Here is a 17,405-nt window from a genome sequence, read left to right as displayed (position 1 = left end):
TGATTGGTTGATGGATTGTGGATCGGTGATCCACTGCAGACGACTCTGAGCTGCGCAGCGAATCACAGCAAGGAAAGAGTGGATGCAGTGATTTTTTTCTGCACGATGGGAGAGCTTCGATTTTTTTTTGAAGTGGATCACTTCAGAGGTTTGCGCCGAAATTGATATCAAATGCGGAAGCAGAATGCGACTGCATGAATCATTGCGCCGAGATGGGAGGCCATGCTTGACTCTGTGATGCCTTTGAGACTTGGGTTGGAACGGATTTCGGACTTGGTCTTATGTAGTGCTGTCTAGATGTGTAGCATCTGCCTCGAGATATGCATGCACTTCACATTTTTACCATCTAGTTCTTGCTCACGCAGGCGCATTCATTGTCGCTGTACGCTGAGTGCGTCGTCTTGTTCGCTGCTTATGCACAGGCGAACATCCTTCTCTTGCGGTGTCTCTCCTTGATCTACTAAATTTTGAACCGAGTACAGCTTTATCCTGGAACAGTCACGGAAATAAAAACATCTACTTGAGACAGGATTTCATAAACTGGTGTTGAGTCGCAAAGCAAGGTGTTGCTGAAATGACTTCTGGCTTGTCCTCTCTACCCTGCAGTGCCTGTGCTCGAGAGAAGCGCTCAGGCCAGGAAACAACAATATAATGTGAGCATACGATTTCCAGCAAATGCTCATGAGCTTCCTGGTGCATCTATAAAACTTCGAATTTAAGTTATGAGATCGCCGAACGTCAGCGGCTAATCGGACACAACATTACAAACTCTCATCGCGATCTCTGTACAAAGCCTCCCTCTCGATCCACCGTCTAACCTCCTCTCCAACCAGCCCATCCAAACTCCCCTCACCACTCTTCACAACTTCTCTCACCTGCGAACTGCTCACATCGCCATCGCCTTCCCTTCCCTCAACCAACTCCACCCTCTCAACCCAAGCCTCTTCACCTCCAACATCCCTCACCCTCTCCTTCGTCAACCACGCTCTCTGCTCATCGACTCCTCCCCACGTCTCATCCGGCCTTGTCGTAACTCTCACCTTGCACTTCTCGAAGAATGGTCCCAGTGCGCTTTGAATTCCTTCGCCGTAGTATTTTGGATTAAAAATGCGGACTATCGTGTCAAAGCCCGCGAGGAACGTCTGCGTTGGTTGATCTCCATCTCGTGTAGCATAAAACCCTGACTCCGCTATCGCTTTCGCCTTATCGTGAAAGAAAGGCATCGTCGTAACCGCAACATCGATCTCTACACCCTCATCAAGTAACTCCCGTCCCATCGCTTCCATCATACTCAATCTGATAGGAAAACTCGCCGGCTTCGGCGCCTTATCAGCATTGTTCACCGAAAGAAGCAACATCAACCTCTTCTCCCCTTCTAATCTCAACGCAGAACGTGCCATGCTTGCGTGCGCTAACGTTGGCGGATTGAAGCTTGAGTCTAGAATCACAAGATTCTGTAGCGGGCGGGTTGGTCGGCGCGGCGCGGGGACATTGGAAGTGTGGGGTAGAGTGCAGAGGATGCGGAGTGAGTCTTGAGATGATTGGAAGGATGTGAGAGCTCGGGAGAATGATGCGACGAGTGATCGAGCTTCTATTAAAGGCATTTTGGGGTTTGGTGAGTCTTTGGTGCTCATTGTGTGGTGATGTGAGGGAGGAGGTTGTAAGTTGTGAGATCAAGCAGTGCGGCGACGTGGGGCAGCGATTGACCGGGGTGAGTAAGAGGGTGTCGCTCATTATTGAGGACTACATAGACAGCATGGTTGTACTAAAGTTCCTTTAGAAGTGAAGATATTTGTTGATATTCCAGAAATCGCTGATCCGATAAAGTTTCCGTTTTGCAAACTCAAGTTGCCTTCAAAATGAAATGGTTCCACATCGGACATATTGCACACCATGACTTCCCAAGCCTCTCTCTCTTAAGACCAACCCCAAACCCTGGCCATCTGTAGCCTCATCGTCCCTGTCTTGGCCGGACGAGGCACTATCGCCACTATTGCCAGGGCAGGAGAGCTATCCTAATCACCTTAGCTACGATGCTAGCTCAGAAGCGGTGATTCGCTTGTTGTGGTCCCATTCAAGGAGGCGCAACAGGATCTGTACGAGATCGTGGCTGGGATTTAACTTGTCCAAGTTGCGTGCGTGGGTGGCCAAGCGGCTTCCTCGTCTTCTGCAGTGAAACAGGGCCGGTGTTGTCCAGTGCATCTCGGCCTGAATTCTGATCGACAAGGGCCTTCATTTCCTCGACATTAGCTGGCTGACTGGGATAGCCATATGTAAATGGCGGAGGGAGGTGCTGGTCTCCCATGACCTCGCTGCATGGCCCGATGGGAAGTTGTCGGGGACTTTATATATATGAGTAGTCGTCGAGATCGCTGATAGTCCTTCTCCACGTTCTAATCTTGCCTGTCTGAGTTAACTAGAATGGACGTCGCACGTTGATATATGGACTGAAAAACTAGTTCAAGAGGATGCCAGGACCGCAGGCTTTGGGAAGTTTGACCACGACCAGCCGCAATCTTGTCCAGACCGAGGCCACGATGACCCAAGATTGATGGTAACATCATTGATAGAGTGGCCCAATGCTGGTCAGACGTAGCTCGTTTCCCAAGATCAACCGCAGACTTGGAAGAGGATGAAATGCGTTTCAGATTAGCCATCACCTCATGAAACGCATATTCCCCAGAAAGCAAGTTGTTCAGATTTGGCTCGTTGCTTGCATCGCCAACACCGCTCTCACTATCAACGATAACAATTTTAGGAGAAGAGTCTTATTTACTCCTAATCATCCACAAGACAGTTGTAGTTTTCTCAAACAAATAAACAAATGTACCGTGGACTCCATGTTTCCGTAACTCCTTCGAATTCTCTAACAGCGGCAGCTTCCTTCTTCGTCTTAAGAGCACTCCACAGGATTTCACTTATCATCATGCTGGCGATCTGGGCACGGCGTCATGAAATGCAAGAATTGATATTCATGCCAGAGATGGAACCATATCCAGTTTCGTAGGAAGTGTATCAAAATCATGTACAATGCGCTAACCTTGACAGATGTCTTGCGAGGGACTTTGAATGGTGCTCTTTGTCGACTATTATTGCGGTTTCCGAAATTGCTCCCGTGGAGAAGCTGGGTATGAATGTCGAATCTGCGAGTTCAGTTTGGCGGAGAAAAAAGGACTCGTGGACAAATCCCACGGAGTCTAGGTTCGATTACCATCGGGACTCCTCCACTTGAGATGCTTGATGAGCTCCAGTGAATAAAACTTCCTTGAATGAGCCTGCCATCTATATAAGAATGGCCTGAGCACATCGGTTGAGCGGACTGCCGCAGTACTTGACGATTTTCCCCTTTGACTGTAAAGTTGTTCGGAATTGAATTCTTGTGGTAGGACCTGGTCTAGCCTACCAATAATTCGGGACTGACCGCCCATAATGCGAATAGTGCTGCTTCTCTCCTGAGGTGCAGTCCCGTACTGTTTTTGCAAGGTGTCGAAGTCCACCTCTCCACGGCAAAATGAGTGTTCGGCAAGTCCTGGGACAGTTAGGCTAACAAATATCTAGTGACTGCTTCTCTATGGCCGGTAAATGCTATCGCTCTGAACAGGTGAGTCCGCATGCTGTTATTAAGAATTCTGCAAGCGAGTGAGCAGTTCTCGAGGTCCTGCACCTGTAGGTGACCTCCGATCTCTCCTAAGATCTCTAAAGGGAGGGAAATCGAAGCCAGGGAAGAAGTGGCGAAGGGGTTGGGCAGTCTCCTAAAATATTTGTAATGCATCATGGACAGAGGTCCCTGACAGAAGGGGTTGGATCGAGGGCAGATTCTCATGGTTCACGCATGACGTACTTGGGGACCTCTTCAGTTGGAGAGAACGCAGGAGGTTCATCAACGGCGTCAATAGGAGACTCAAAAGTTAGGGCCTGCTGCAGTGGAAACCCTGTTGTCCCATGTCCTCTCTACTTTGCCAGTCTATATATATATGGTGAGGAAGCAAAAGTGAAGGTGGAGGTACTCGGGGGAAAGTTTCGCAGTGACAATACGCTTCTAGTCTTTGATTACTGCTATCATCCCCCTTCAACTTGCTAGAAACATCGTCTGATTACTGCTTCTTCTGTTTCGCCACCGGAAAATAATTGAATATAGAACCTGCAGAAGGGTTCCTGATGTTCTCAGGCTTCCACTCTTCCTTCCGGTCCTTAATTGGCTTGCGTAGTTCTGAGACAGCCAGGCCACGTCGATGACTTGTCGGATCCTACCTCGTTGATAGGGCAGCGATCTGTACTGTGAGGACCCCGGCGAGGTTGAGCCGCACACTCGTGCTATAAATCGAGAGTTTTGACGTATCGTGTGTGACTTTACTCGGAGCGGATTGCATCATTTGCTATGGTTCATATAACACCGGAGAAGGTTTATAGATAGAGTCGGCACGAATCCCAACCCTAACTATAGTCATCCTCAGAGATGTTCTGCCTCACTCCAGGCTCTACATAAGCATAGCCCTCGGCGAAGACAGTGGAAATAGTAAGAGAGTCGTTGAGGTATGCCACTCTATTGTCGCCAAGTAAGGAGAAGGGAAGGGGACTTAGATAGAGGAATGATTTGAATTTGATCAACTCATATCGGTTGGCATTGAGCTCTTGATCACAAATAGCATCCACATATGTCTAGTGATGAACGAGGACACCCTTATGTCTTATCGCAGGTTTGCGCTGACCTGGACGAATAAAATATCGCTCAGCATTTATAGCCTACTGACCCCCGCAATATATATAAGTCTGAGTCAGTTGAGCTGAGAGTTTCGCTGGAGTATACTTGCAGTGAAAAAGCTGTAGGTGACCCCGCTTAGGAAGGAGTTCTCTGCCTTGAAAGGGTTATAGAAGGGATCATACAGACCCAGCAGGTAGTCGTAGACACCCGGCGTGGGTCGTCATGTGAGTTCGCTGGATTGCCACCTGAAGGGGGGTAGGTATGCTGCCATGTCGTGGGGTGGATGAACGTAAGTGGGCGAGTTGGGCAACGGATCTTGGTGTTGGTCTTAAGGCAGTACCGGACGGTCTCGTCGAAGCAAGAAGCCCCGAAGATATAACTACAGGAGAGGATCACTCCCCTGTGGGCTTGGCAGAGATATAGACTGTGAGCTGCCGAACGTGATGCTCGACAGCGTCTACACCCCTACCAGTCCCCAAGAATCTAGGCTAATGATCCCCAAGAATTGTCCTCAATATTTCAATCCGTTGGGCTGTTGTCTTCAGTATCTTGTTCAGTATCGGCCTTGGAATCGCCACCATGCTCGCTATTGGCCTTGCTGCCGTGCTTGATATGGTGATCGGGGTTATCGTGGTCGTTGTTCTCCTCTATCATACCACTGCGGTCAGTGCCAGTATGTGGTGGGAGCTTGGCCGGCGGGTACAGGTCATGCACGCGGGTGTTGGTCAGGAGTTGTATGCTTGAATTTTGGGCATATATTAGGCGAGAGCTTTATAAGATCTATACCTTCTTTGCAGGTAATGCATCTTCTGCGCCCTGTGTCTTGCAGGCCTTCTTCGGGGTGGGCTTGGGTTGCCTCTGTTATATCTGGTGGAGATTCGCGGTGAGCTTTAGATAGTTTGTCGGGGTTGTCTATACAAATACGTAAGCGACCGGTTCTAAAGTGAAATCTCTGTGAAGACTAACTGTTGTCAGCCCTTGCTACGCCGGCTGTTCTGAGCAAGCTTATTACAGAGTCCCAATGGGAAACGCATGCCTGTCCAAATCCCAGCCGTTCGAGGTGTCCGATGGGTCCAAGAGAGGATGAGGAAAAGGCCATTGGTGTTGAACTTCTCATTGGCGATAAAGAGCTTTCACAACTGTCCCATTCTTGGATAGTACTATATTATCAAGTGGTTTAATGAGAATGGAAGAAGAAGAAGAAGACGAAGAAGAAGAAGAAGAAGAAGAAGAAGAAGACAGACCCGTGGTATTTATATCCAGAATCTCAGGCTTTGAGAGGATTCACATGGACAAAATCTTTTCTAATTGCAATTGCAGCCTAGTTTGTATATCAATGGCGAACAGGCGTCAGTTTGACCACTGCTTGGCAAACGGAACAAATCACCAAGCAATGCTTTTAGCACAAAAGCCACTAGCTTTTCTGAAGCACCAAATAAAACCCAACATGTGATTTCGATAATCTAAAAAGAAATGCTGAGCTTTTGTTGGGTAAAGTCAGCTTGTTTCAAACACCAAGCATAATGTTGAATGATTCTAGCAACAACTTTCGGCAAAGGATAAGCAAAGGGCCCAGTTCGGAGACACTAAACAAGGCCAGAACTCGAAGTGATGAGCAACTATATCACAAGATTGTTAGGAACTCTGATATCACCGAGCATATTTGTGTTTCTACAGAGAAAGATTGGAAAAGGGGTAAACCGCTAAAGACAGGATCACCAGCAAGTTTGTCATGTGGCATACCAGGAGGGCCTCTAAACGTATCATAAGATTGCTCAAGTTTATCCTAAAGTTGTCCAAGCTCTTCTTAGGTAGGCAGCGACGCATCTTGAAAGCTCTTTGTCACCAACTCACCAGCAAACGTACGAGCGTCCACAACAATATTCACCAAATAAGACCATTCTACCTAAATCTTGATTGTATAATTGTCAAAGCCTCATAAAAACAAGGCAAAGACCAAATAAGAACCCAAAACTCCTTTAGACTCCATGCATCTCGCCATCACCTCATTTCATAACATTCACTCAGCACTCTGCCCATCCATAACACCTCCAGAGAACCACTCCGCAAGCGTACTAAACCTATCCTCGCTGTTCTCCAAGTCCATCTTGAAAAGATCATGCTTGCCCGCCCGCTCCTTCTGTCCCTCGCGCATCTTGCGGATCATGTCGTTTTCGGGTGCGCATTTGGGACATTCCGCATCACCGTCGTTGCCGCCGTTTCGAACGCAGCGTTGGTGGAAGCTGTGTTTGCAGAGGAAGTGGACGGCTGGAAGGTCAAGGCGCTGGCTGCAGTCTGAGCACCAGGTTGCTTGGAAAACAGCTGGTTTGGAGCCTAGGTCTGCAAGCTCTTCGCGGCGCTTTTCTGTATCGCCACGAAGATTGTTGATGCGGTTGCGGTTGGTAGCAATTTCTTTGCGCTCTCTTGTGATTGTCTCGTGAAGGTATGGTTTGATCATGCCCATGGTAGCTACGCCGCCGCCTGAAGATTGACCTACAAGTGTTTGGATAACCTGCAAGGGAGCCATGAGTCCATCTTTGTCGATCTTGTTTAGCACGTTGGCCAACTCATCAGGGCCGGCTTCCTCTAGTACCCTTTGGTCAGAAGTGAGATATGCCAGGGCAGCTGGATACAACTGCGGTTCCTCGGGACCGTACTTTCTGAGTGCCTTCATGGCGCCTCGTGTGTCCTTAGCCGATGTGTAAGATCTAAAAATGTCAAAACGGAGTCCTGCCTGTTCCTTGACAAGGATAGTTCCATCTTGGAAATCCGCAAGATGCGAGAGAAGTAGAACATCCGAGCTCTCCATTGGCACGTGCTCACCCTGAATGAGCTTCTTCGCCTTGGCCTCCCATTCCTCCTTGTGATCCTGTCCTTTCTTTTCGCTTGCCTTGTACAAGTACATCTCAAAGAGGGTAGTGTAAAGATCTGTTCGATCGCTCGACTTGAGCTCCTTTTCTTCGAGACATGCTTCGAGGAAGACGATAAACTCGTCGGGGTGATCGATGAACGATGAGAATGCGGTTCTTGGGGGAGGAGGGGTATACTTTGGTGCAGGTATATCGTCGTTATCCACAATAATGTTTCCGTCGCTAACCACAGCCCTTGTGTTTCCGACTGTTCCTGGAGATGCGACCGAAGATGTATTCATATAAGGTAGAGGCAGCAGATTGGACAAGTTCTGAACAGCGCTGGCTGCTCCAGCTGCAAAGCCGCCGCTGGTGGGCGTATCAATCTCGTTATGCACCGTTATAGTGCGCCGAGGTCGGTAATTTCCTGTATAGTAGTCCACGAATAACTTGGTAGCATCTTGAGGACAATTCTCAATGAGCACTCGGGCGTATTTCTGTAGACAAGGGTATGCCTGAACGTGTTAGCAATGGTTCAATCCAGGACGCGATACAACTTACGATATCAGGATCCTGACGCCAAACATAGTCGAGCGCTTCGACATAGTTCTTGGAGTCCTCTATCAAGATATCCACCACAAGATCAGTCTCGCCGTGCTTCTTGGCAAGGTATGCAGCCTGCTCGTAGTATCCGCCTTGTCGACACATTGCAATTGCTGTATCAAGATCAAACTTGAGGTCGCCAGGAGACTTGATGAACTTTTCAAGCTTGTTGATGTCTTTGAGCTTTGCATAGCAGTTGAGGAGAAGGGTTGTGTGGTCCGCAGTCGCTTTTCGATGTTCGTGGAGTTGTTCCAGATATTGGATTAGGTTATGAATGCGTTGTGTATCGAGGTACTAGAAACATTAGTCTTGTTCCTTCATACAGAGAGCTACTCACCTTGCGAATGACCTGTGATGGCTCAGTCGTATCAATTGCTCGAATATACTGAACCATGGCGCCGTCATAGTCGGCTTTTTGGTATAGGTGATCGCCGAATCGACGGTAAATAAGGCTTTGCTGCTCATTATCCATCCCAGACTTTTGCGCCAGCTCGATAGCCAAAGGAAACATGTTCCTCTGATACAGCATTTCTAGTCGTTGCTGCAAACTTTTCTCATGATACCGGTAAACCTGACGAAGTTAATAAACGGGATCTCGTATCGGCAGACGGAACTTACCTTGCCATCTTGGAGAACTGTGAAGAAATCGCCCCAGATGTCAACAAAGTGTCCCACAGGCGACATCAAAGTCTCTGTATGACCGATAACTCGAAGATCCATATCCAGCAACACAAAAGACGACGCATTGAATAGAGAATTAGTAGTAGTGTTACCAAAGCGTCGCCTCATTGCCTCAGAATCTTTCGCAGTGCTGCTTGCTGGCGGGCACGCAAGCGCAACATATTCATTGTAAACATCAATCTTGCTCTTTGGCGATTCATACGCCTTGGGTGGCCCTCGACCGTCTAACGTGTATGTGTAGATAGCATCGTCGCGCGCAACAATGACACCGTCTGTATTTGGGTCACGCGTCATGCAGCCCACTGCGCATCCGGCATCTTCGATGGTCTTGGGCGGTAATCCATGGCCCTTTTTGGATAAACCGAGCTTCAGTATTCGTGAGGTCGTAGAAACAAACAAAGTGGTGAGCTTTTGTACCGCATCCCATGCGAGCTCAACACCGGTGATAGGCTCTTCTGATTCGAAAACAATTCGTTGCTTCGTACCAAGATCGTGGACCAATTCACCTCGAATTACGGTAACTGCGCCGTTAGTGAATCCTACGGCGATTTGTGTAAGATCGTCCGTAGCCGCAAACGCAGATATCTTCAATCAGTCAGTTTCCAATGTCGTATCAGACTCCCACCAAGACTCACGGGAAATTGCCGTCGGTTATTGTTGATCATGACCGTGCTCAGACATGTCGGTGTGTTGGTCTTCTTAACAAGCTTATCGAGCGCCCACACCTTAAGAACAGGCTCACTGCTCATATCCTCCTACCAACGCCGTCAGTTCGCCAATTCGTTATCTAAGTTTCAACAGGCCGTACCGCAACTGTCAACAAAAGACTTGTTCCTTCGACCTGGCGCATATGCGTGATGCTCCCAGCCTCGTAAGCCTGGAAGCGCTTGACAATCTTCCATGACTTGTTTATTATGCTGACATATCCATCGAACGATCCAAGAAAAAGGCTATCGGAGCCTGCGCAAACGCTCGAGATCTCGTTGCCCTCGAAGAGCTGTCGGGTTTCGTCGTCGGCGATGTTTATTTGGACGACGTCGAAGAAGTCAAACGACTTCCACTGCAATTCATTGTCAGTATGATAAGTCTCGAAGTGCGCATGGACGGGCAAAGCCTATGCGCGCATGATAACAGGGTGGTCCTTACTGAGATGGCCATCTTGAAGCATTCGGGAATGTCTTGAATTGGAGAAGATGAGCCGCGGTGCGATGACGATGGTGGGACGCTGAGCTGGGGAGCTACAGGAGCTTGCCTAGCGCCACAGTGGCTGCTACTCCACAGCACCCGACCCATCACTGTAGAACATTAAATTATCACGTAAAGCTAATCAAAAGCTCGCTCGTTTGGCGCTCATCATAACAATTGTCAGGGTATCATGTATGGTATATTAAGGGACAACTTTCCCTCGACTGCGTATAGTAAGTACCGAACCAGAATTCTATATAAATCAAGCAAAACACCAGATACGCTCTCATTCCTGCCAAACCCGCCAGACCCAACCAACCCAATACCATAAAGCAAAACAAAGCATCAATCATTCGCAATAAAAACCAACACGCTCATGCCTCCTTAGTTCTAGAAGCCACAGGGGTATCTTCTTTCTCATTCTCGCTCTTCTCGTTGAATACCTCTCGTGGTGTAATTAGAGGACTGCTCAGACCACCAATGCTCCCGCTCACGCTCTCAGCGCGTCCATGGCCAAGCAACCCACTTCGAACACTTGCAGCGTCCCCTTGTTTGGCATAGTAGCTGTTTCGATCACCAGAAATCGCAGGCCCAACACCTGTTGCAGAGTAAATGCTCGTGCGTTCTGTTCCCATTCGAGGGTTGCCGTGAATACCGGGAGTAGTAGGCATACCCATCGGGTCGATGTTCGCACTCAGAACACTAAGTGGTAAACTTTCACGACTGCCACCCCAAAGTGATGAAGGTGCAAGAGCACGCACAGATGCATCGGTATCGAGAGAACGCCTTCGTCGTCGCTTACTTGATGACGCCAAAGTCAGGATAGATGCGTTATCTGTAAGTAAATTATTGGCGGTTGCAGACGTGTAAGTCGTTGGGTTGCCAGTTGGCGCCAAATGGGGCGGGATGGCCGATGCTGGCGTCCCTGTAGTGGGGAACGGTTGGGTGAATTGAATAGACTGCGTGTTGCCATGGTGCTGTGAAGCATGATGCTGAGCTTGCCCAGGCCCGTTAGGCGCCATTGACTGTATCGTAGTCAAGGTCGTCGTCAAAGACCTCACAGATGGTGCTGGACTTGAAAAAGTACTGTCTCCCCCCCTCCTAGATTCAACTCCTCCACCAACGGTACGGCTCGTTCCGGCGACAGAACTTGCCCTATGGCTGGGTGCCATGAGGGAATGGGAGGCCTCATGATCTGTCAACACCGTACCGGCCACACTTCCACGCCCGATCGTTGGCGGTCCCTGATCTTCTCGAGATGTCCGGGCGGATCGGTCCACACTGGTATTGCTTGTACCCGTCTGTGTAGTGGTGAAAGTGCATGCACTCGTTCCGTTGGTTACACCGTTGCCGACCTGTCCAGATTCCGGGTAAGGGTTGTTCTTCTTGTGACTGCGTTTCTTGTGTCTCTTTTGGCGTTCACCATCGGATGATTTAAAGTTGGTGAGTTTCTTAACCCATGTCGAAAACGGTCTCCTGCGTTGACCTTGACGGTCTGAAATGTTAGCATCAGGCATTGTATTGTGAGGCTATCGCAAGGTGGCGATATCGCGTGATGGTAAATTCCATAAACATGAATAATGCTTCAACACTCACCATGCTCTGGAGGAATCGCGTCGGTCGTCGCCATCAAATTGAGAAGAAGCCGTTGAATTGAAACGAAACGTTACGTCGAAGCTACCAGAACAACGTCGTTGGGTAGCGGGTGGAGGCGGGGAGGCAATGAACAAAGTAAAGAGAAGAGAGGCTCGCTCGGAGTAGAAAAGAAACGAAAATGATGTGTTAATGGTGGATGGAAGACAGAACAATGAAAGGCGAAAACTAAGGGATGAAGCTAGAAGAGACGTCGTCAGCAGATCAAAGTGTGTGGCATGGCATGTAACAGTACAAAGGCTGAAAGCGGCGAAGCATGATGGTACGAAGGTCGGGATCAAGATCACGTGATGGATCTATTGTATGACGAGACAACTACATAAACTACACGGACCAGAAGACGACGATCCTTTCTATTCGTTCATGACCTATCTCTGACTCAAATGTAGACACTTACCAACGTGTCAAGTCCCCCTTATCCCTTATTTCTCCCGCAGGTACCCGTTGAATCTCCCGTGGCTTCGAGTCTGGACTGAGCTGGCTATAAGCTCAAGGCACATCTTTTCTTGGCGCCACCTCCACCAGGCGGACCCTGGATTCGGGGACGGTTACCCACTGTGCCTTAATTAGATCGCCCTAAAACCAGGTGCCCCCCTAGCTAGGTGCAGCTCACCTCAGTTTCAGCTCGCTTCGACGTCATTTCCCAACTTGAACTTTGAAACTTTCAACATCACAGCCAAAGACCAACTCTACACAAACAAGCATGATCTGCTGTAGAGTATGGTCATCAGGCAACTTCCTCAAGATGTCGTCGACAAGATTAAATCATCAGTCAATATCACTTCTCTGAACGGCGTTGTCTGCGGTCTTATTACAAACTCTTTAGACGCTGGCGCATCCAAGGTCAACGTCTCGATCGACTACAGCAGGGGAAATTGTACCGTTGAAGATAACGGGTCCGGAATTCCACCCGAAGAATTTAAAGATGGCGGGGGCCTTGGGAAGCTCCACCGTGAGTGAAACGATATTGGTTACGTGAAGCTATTTGTACTTACGCCTTCTCAGATACATCCAAGTTCCCTTCAAGGTCTTCTGTTCATGGGAAACATGGCGATTTCCTAGCATCCCTTGCTACCTTTTCCCTTCTGACCATCACATCTCACCACCAAGGGCATATTTCACACAATTCTATCTCGTTTCACAATTCTCGAATACTGGCTAGACAATTGCCTTCGCCCCCTGAATCACGGCTTGTCAACTTTGATCATGGCACTCGTTCGACGGTTCGAGATCTTTTCGGCAATATGCCAGTTAGGGTCAAACAGAGAGCCACGTTAGCTGAAAGGTCTGCTCTTGACAAAGAATGGTCGAGGTTGGTTCGAGCTGTCGTAGGCCTGTTTCTTGCTTGGCCATTAGGTGTATCCGTTTCACTCAAGAACGCAGCAAGCCAGCGTGAGTTACGGTTCCGGCCAGCAGAAAAAGCAGACATCATGTCTAAAACCTCTCGACTTCTTACACAAGCTGGCCTTGCCAACTCGGACGATGCAGGTTCCTGGGTGCCCATATCAGCATCATGCGGGTCGATTTCCGTCAAAGGCGCCATCTCCACGAATCCTGTTGCGACAAGGCGCTCTCAATTTATTAGTCTTGGGATTAGGCCAATCAACAACGAATTTGGTACTGATGTTCTTTATGAAGAAATCAACAAGACCTTTGGAAACTCTAGCTTTGGCGTGATTGACGCTGATGAAGACCAAAACGGTGACTCGCGGAAACTGGATGAGTTCACGGGAAGAGACTTGAGAAGTCGAAAGGGGATCGAACGGTGGCCCATGTTCTATCTCAAAATCACCGCTACTGGGTTAGAGGGGCTCGATAGCCCAGATCGACTTGACAGTCAGGGCCGGACGCTGTCTGCGATCATTGATCTTTTGAAGGCAACATGTTACGGATTTCTCAAAAAGCATCATTTTCGTCCACAAAAAGTTCGCCTAACCCCTGAGGAATCGTTATTCTCGACAGCAAGAACGTTGGGCCGGTCGAAAAAGCCTAAAAAGCAACCGCCCTCATCATCGAATAGCTCGAGAGCTAGCTCTGTCACTCCCATCTCCAGATCTGGTTCACTTGAAGCACGAGCAGACAGCCCCTTTGAGGGTTGGCACCGAATCAAAGTTGGGAGAGCTACGCCACTCAGCGCCACCTCGAAAGCGGCAGATGTTCGTACAAAGATGCGAGAGGAGTCACCGCTGGGACGTCTTGTTGGAGAAGGCGGGAAACTGTTGCGCAAACCGTTTGATGAGCCATCACCTGAACCGGAAGACGAGAAAACAGGCTCGTCTGCAAACAGTGGTGTGAACTCAGGCGCATGTACTGTTGACGGCGCATCAGGTGGCGGTGACACAAGCAGCAGTGTTACCTGTCAAGGTGCACAGAAGCGAGACAAACATCCTAGCAAATGGCTCCAGGGTGTCATCAGATCATGGGAGAATCCCATTTTTCAACCTGTAGAACCGTCTGTGCCGTGTATCGATAGCTCAGCACAAGATCAGCTGCATGCGTGTGGACATGGAAGCGGTCATGTTGGGTTTGAAACAGGGACCATGAGCCTCAATGGGCGAATCTCACGTCACGCGCTTGCTCGCGCTACCGTGATAGAACAGGTCGACCGCAAATTCATCTTGGTCAAGTTACCACTAGAAAGTTCGACATCTGGGACTTTGGCGCACGAAAAACAGAGTTCTGCGTTGGTCATGCTCGATCAACATGCAGTTGATGAACGATGTCAGCTTGAAGATCTCATGGCAAATTATTTCACCCACGACTCCTTGGTGAATCAAACGTCGCCCGTCATAGAACCTCTCGACCGACCCATAATCTTCGAAATCTCAAAGGAGGAATGGTCTCTTCTAGAACAATATCAAGAATACTTTGCTGCTTGGGGTATCACATACCAAACACCCGTCTCCTCACAAAACAAAATACTAGTAACAGGCCTCCCTCCAAGCATCATTGAGAGGTGCCGACTAGAACCGCGACTTCTCATTGAACTTTTGCGAACAGAAGTTTGGCGAAGCGTGGACAGTAGTGTTCCACTCGTGCGACCATCAACTACTGCCCCTGACAAACCTTTGATATCACGTTTCAACGGGTGTCCAAGGGGTATTCTGGAATTGCTACACTCCAGAGCCTGTCGAAGTATGTTTGTTGCCTATTATTTGCTCCTCTTTCACTGACTTTGTGCTAGGTGCAATCATGTTCAACGATGTTTTGTCGGTAAAGCAATGTGAGGAGCTCATCTCTCGCCTGTCACGTTGCGCATTTCCTTTTCAGTGTGCGCATGGTCGACCCAGTATGGCACCCTTGATTGATCTTGGAAACGGGGGCAAGTTTGGCGGTTGGCAAGAATCGAAACGGCAGAAGACGGTTTCGTGGAAGAGCTGGATAAAGGAGTCATGATGGGTTGTGGGAATTTCTTGATACCCTTGTTACATAGATCATGGTTTTACATTTCAGCATGAGTATAGACTTTCGTGCGCCCAAAGCAAAGTTTCATTGAACCGCTTGTGTGAAGCAAACATGCAAGCAACTAGGGATATCTTTCTAGGTTTACAGGCATTTGATGAACTCGAACAAAGATCCCAGAGATGAAAACAGCAATCATCTCTATCATCGACGCCTCAATAGCAAGCCATACTGACCAGCGATATGCTAAAATCCGCTCTCCTCCAACGCCGTAATATAGATCCAACGCCTCATGTGCAACAAAGGCCTGGCTACCTTTGTATGACCCATCGTAAAGAGAAAGAGTATGATTTGTGAAATTTAGGTCGTGGCTCATTTCGTTGATTCGCAGCTCATATGCGAGATCGAATGTAAATCAGAAATAGTGAGTTACTCAAAAGGATGAGTATAAGCGGTGAGCGTTTAGGGCGCTGCGGCTTCCTGCGGCTCCTCAGTCTGCGGATTTGCGGCTGCCTCGGCCAAATGGCGATCAACGGCGCCGAGCTGTCGCTGCTTCGCTTCCTCTTCGGTCTCCTTGATCCAAATCTTGTTGTCATGATCCCAACGGTGTCTGTAACCTATGTTAGCAAGTGAAGGTTTGAGGGGACGCCCCGCCAACGGTATGATGGCAAAACGGCTATGATGGCAACATACCCTGCCCAACTCTCGGTGACCAAACTCTTTGTATCATACTCGTCAACCAAGATCTTATTGAAGTTGAACGGAACGCGAGCTTTGACGCCCTCGAACTCGGTGATACGCATAGGCCATAAGTCCTGGCTCTTATACCGATGCTTGTTTTTGCAGCTCCAGACACCTGGGCGATCTGCCTCGCGCTCACGGAGGCCAGTAATATCAACGTACATGCCGTTCTGCATGTCAATCCAACGGCCATCAATAATATTCCTTCCGTCAGAACGGTCGATATCAACGTGGTGGGGGTTGATATCTAGAAGGTATTTCTTGGAGATGAACTCCCCTGTTGCAGTTTCGGTATAATTCCAACTATGCTCGGTACGGTTGAGGTTGTCGCCGATCCATTGAAGGGTATTGTTTGACACCTGAACATCAAGATCATAGTCCCAAGGCATGATCTGGCCGTTCCACCACCAACCAAGAAGGGTTCCATGAGCAATCCATGTTTCCACGCCGTAACTGTTCATATGGAACAAATAGCTTCGAATCAGATCTCGGAGAACGAGACGGTGTTCTTCATACGAGACCTTCGATTGGAAATAACGGTTATCGTAATGACCAAGCTCTATGTTTCGACCGGCTTCGACGAAGTATTTTGGTGTCTTTTCATCTGCACGTTTGGCAATCGACGACGAAGCTTCAGCCTCTCGAGTTTTGTGGAATAGTGGAGGAAATGCGAGAGCGGCGGTTGTTGAAGAGAAGGAAGCGAAGCCCCAGAGGAGCAGCGACTTTACTGAACGCATGCTTGCTGCTGTCCCGTTGGATTATGCTGATGGTATGAAGGAAGACGGAGGAGAGGTTGGCAGTCGAAGGAAACGTATGCGGAGGCGATGCGCTTGATTTGTAGAGGGAGGAATGTCATGCAACGGGAGGTGGGCGGATCGGATCGTCACAAAGTTGAACTCTCGATAAAAAAAGAAGTAAGGGAGAAGAAGTAGCAATACTTTTTGATCCAAGAGAAAAAGGAGAGAGTGTCGTGATAAGGAGAGGAATACGTATGAAGTATCACAGACAATGTCAACAACACATGTTTGTTATTAGGAGAGACGAGAAGAGGAAGCAAAGAGATAAGGGAATGGAAAGAAGAGACAGTGATGAGGATCTCTTTCCTTGAAATGAATGACGGAAGATGTGGGTTCCCTTATCCCCAGCGGAAGGAACGACCCGAGCAGGGGAAGAGAATAAGAAAGACGCAAGTGCAAGTGCAAGGAAGACCGGCAGGTGGGCGGCGCCGCGACTGTTTCCAGGGGGCGCGGGGCACGCGCCTCCTTGCCTAGAGCGGGAATAGCTGATTGAGTGTAAGAAAATGTATCAGTGCAAGTGTGATAGTGACATCCAATTGTAAGACACGAGTGCCATATTCATGAAATCCATATCAGATCTGAAATCATCATCCGATACTTGACTTTATGGATTTGATCGACTGTTAAAGTTTATCTCCCCCCAACGCCTTCAGTGTCATTTCCATTCCTCTCATCAAAATTAGAACCTCAATTAAACGCCTAAAACTCGACTCTATCCGTTTTGGACAAGATATACGTCAGCTGCACGGCAACCAGCATCCGAGAAAACTGTGTGTATTCGTCGCACGTAAC

General features: G+C 48.6%; 7 protein-coding genes across 8 annotated transcripts; 1 reads left to right on the top strand and 6 right to left on the bottom strand.

Annotated features, from left to right (window-relative positions):
* Positions 1–525: 525 nt before the first annotated feature.
* On the bottom strand, positions 526–1,741 carry FOXG_11091 (uncharacterized protein). The gene has a single exon (XM_018390593.1). The coding sequence runs from the start codon at positions 1,632–1,634 to the stop codon at positions 762–764; it is 873 nt and encodes a 290-aa protein (XP_018249087.1). The 5' UTR covers positions 1,635–1,741; the 3' UTR covers positions 526–761.
* A 333-nt stretch (positions 1,742–2,074) lies between these two features.
* FOXG_20449 (uncharacterized protein) lies at positions 2,075–2,305 on the bottom strand (the record flags this gene model as incomplete). Its single annotated transcript, XM_018400731.1, has 1 exon — positions 2,075–2,305. The coding sequence occupies one exon, from the start codon at positions 2,303–2,305 to the stop codon at positions 2,075–2,077; it is 231 nt and encodes a 76-aa protein (XP_018249086.1).
* A 2,916-nt stretch (positions 2,306–5,221) lies between these two features.
* On the bottom strand, positions 5,222–5,508 carry FOXG_11090 (uncharacterized protein; the record flags this gene model as incomplete). The annotated part of the gene is made up of 2 exons (XM_018390592.1): positions 5,222–5,441; positions 5,489–5,508. 2 exons carry the CDS (start codon positions 5,506–5,508, stop codon positions 5,222–5,224), a joined length of 240 nt encoding a protein of 79 aa, XP_018249085.1.
* Positions 5,509–6,436: 928 nt separating this feature from the next.
* Positions 6,437–10,128, bottom strand: FOXG_11089 (uncharacterized protein; the record flags this gene model as incomplete). The annotated part of the gene is made up of 7 exons (XM_018390591.1): positions 6,437–8,066; positions 8,113–8,448; positions 8,492–8,725; positions 8,773–9,420; positions 9,471–9,590; positions 9,644–9,895; positions 9,982–10,128. 7 exons carry the CDS (start codon positions 10,126–10,128, stop codon positions 6,723–6,725), a joined length of 3,081 nt encoding a protein of 1,026 aa, XP_018249084.1. The 3' UTR covers positions 6,437–6,722.
* A 44-nt stretch (positions 10,129–10,172) lies between these two features.
* Positions 10,173–11,997, bottom strand: FOXG_11088 (uncharacterized protein). 2 transcript variants are annotated; one of them, XM_018390590.1, is made up of 2 exons: positions 11,617–11,939; positions 10,173–11,506 (listed from the first exon to the last, which is right to left on the bottom strand). In XM_018390590.1, the coding sequence occupies exons 1-2, from the start codon at positions 11,648–11,650 to the stop codon at positions 10,395–10,397; spliced, it is 1,146 nt and encodes a 381-aa protein (XP_018249083.1). In that variant the 5' UTR covers positions 11,651–11,939; the 3' UTR covers positions 10,173–10,394. The 2 variants fall into 2 exon arrangements, with proteins under 2 accessions (XP_018249083.1, XP_018249082.1); XM_018390589.1 differs by having other exon boundaries at positions 10,177–11,515; positions 11,617–11,997.
* On the top strand, positions 11,531–17,013 carry FOXG_11087 (DNA mismatch repair protein MLH3). Its single transcript, XM_018390588.1, has 4 exons — positions 11,531–11,578; positions 11,629–12,625; positions 12,679–14,808; positions 14,858–17,013. Exons 2-4 carry the CDS (start codon positions 12,394–12,396, stop codon positions 15,067–15,069), a joined length of 2,574 nt encoding a protein of 857 aa, XP_018249081.1. The 5' UTR covers positions 11,531–11,578; positions 11,629–12,393; the 3' UTR covers positions 15,070–17,013.
* FOXG_11086 (uncharacterized protein) lies at positions 15,050–17,216 on the bottom strand. The gene is made up of 2 exons (XM_018390587.1): positions 15,769–17,216; positions 15,050–15,685 (listed from the first exon to the last, which is right to left on the bottom strand). Exons 1-2 carry the CDS (start codon positions 16,551–16,553, stop codon positions 15,538–15,540), a joined length of 933 nt encoding a protein of 310 aa, XP_018249080.1. The 5' UTR covers positions 16,554–17,216; the 3' UTR covers positions 15,050–15,537.
* Positions 17,217–17,405: the final 189 nt, after the last annotated feature.

The sequence above is a fragment of the Fusarium oxysporum genome, chromosome 1 (genome assembly GCF_000149955.1).
Source record: "Fusarium oxysporum f. sp. lycopersici 4287 chromosome 1, whole genome shotgun sequence".
In the NCBI taxonomy this organism is placed as follows: domain Eukaryota; kingdom Fungi; phylum Ascomycota; class Sordariomycetes; order Hypocreales; family Nectriaceae; genus Fusarium; species Fusarium oxysporum.
Note: the sequence above shows the minus strand (reverse complement) of the source record. Positions and strands in the feature narration are given on the sequence as shown.

Bases quoted from the DNA above. Each gene is read 5' to 3' on its own strand.
- FOXG_11088 (XM_018390589.1), bottom strand. From the start codon at position 11,650: ATGGCGACGACCGACGCGATTCCTCCAGAGCATG. The intron at 11,516-11,616 runs GTGAGTGTTGAA...CTAACATTTCAG, and splicing joins CGCGATTCCTCCAGAGCATG to ACCGTCAAGGTCAACGCAGG.
- FOXG_11091 (XM_018390593.1), bottom strand. From the start codon at position 1,634: ATGAGCACCAAAGACTCACCAAACCCCAAAATGCCTTTAATAGAAGCT.
- FOXG_11087 (XM_018390588.1), top strand. From the start codon at position 12,394: ATGGTCATCAGGCAACTTCCTCAAGATGTCGTCGACAAGATTAAATCA. The intron at 12,626-12,678 runs GTGAGTGAAACG...ACGCCTTCTCAG, and splicing joins GGGCCTTGGGAAGCTCCACC to ATACATCCAAGTTCCCTTCA. The intron at 14,809-14,857 runs GTATGTTTGTTG...ACTTTGTGCTAG, and splicing joins ACACTCCAGAGCCTGTCGAA to GTGCAATCATGTTCAACGAT.
- FOXG_11086 (XM_018390587.1), bottom strand. From the start codon at position 16,553: ATGCGTTCAGTAAAGTCGCTGCTCCTCTGGGGCTTCGCTTCCTTCTCT. The intron at 15,686-15,768 runs GTATGTTGCCAT...CATAGGTTACAG, and splicing joins GTCACCGAGAGTTGGGCAGG to ACACCGTTGGGATCATGACA.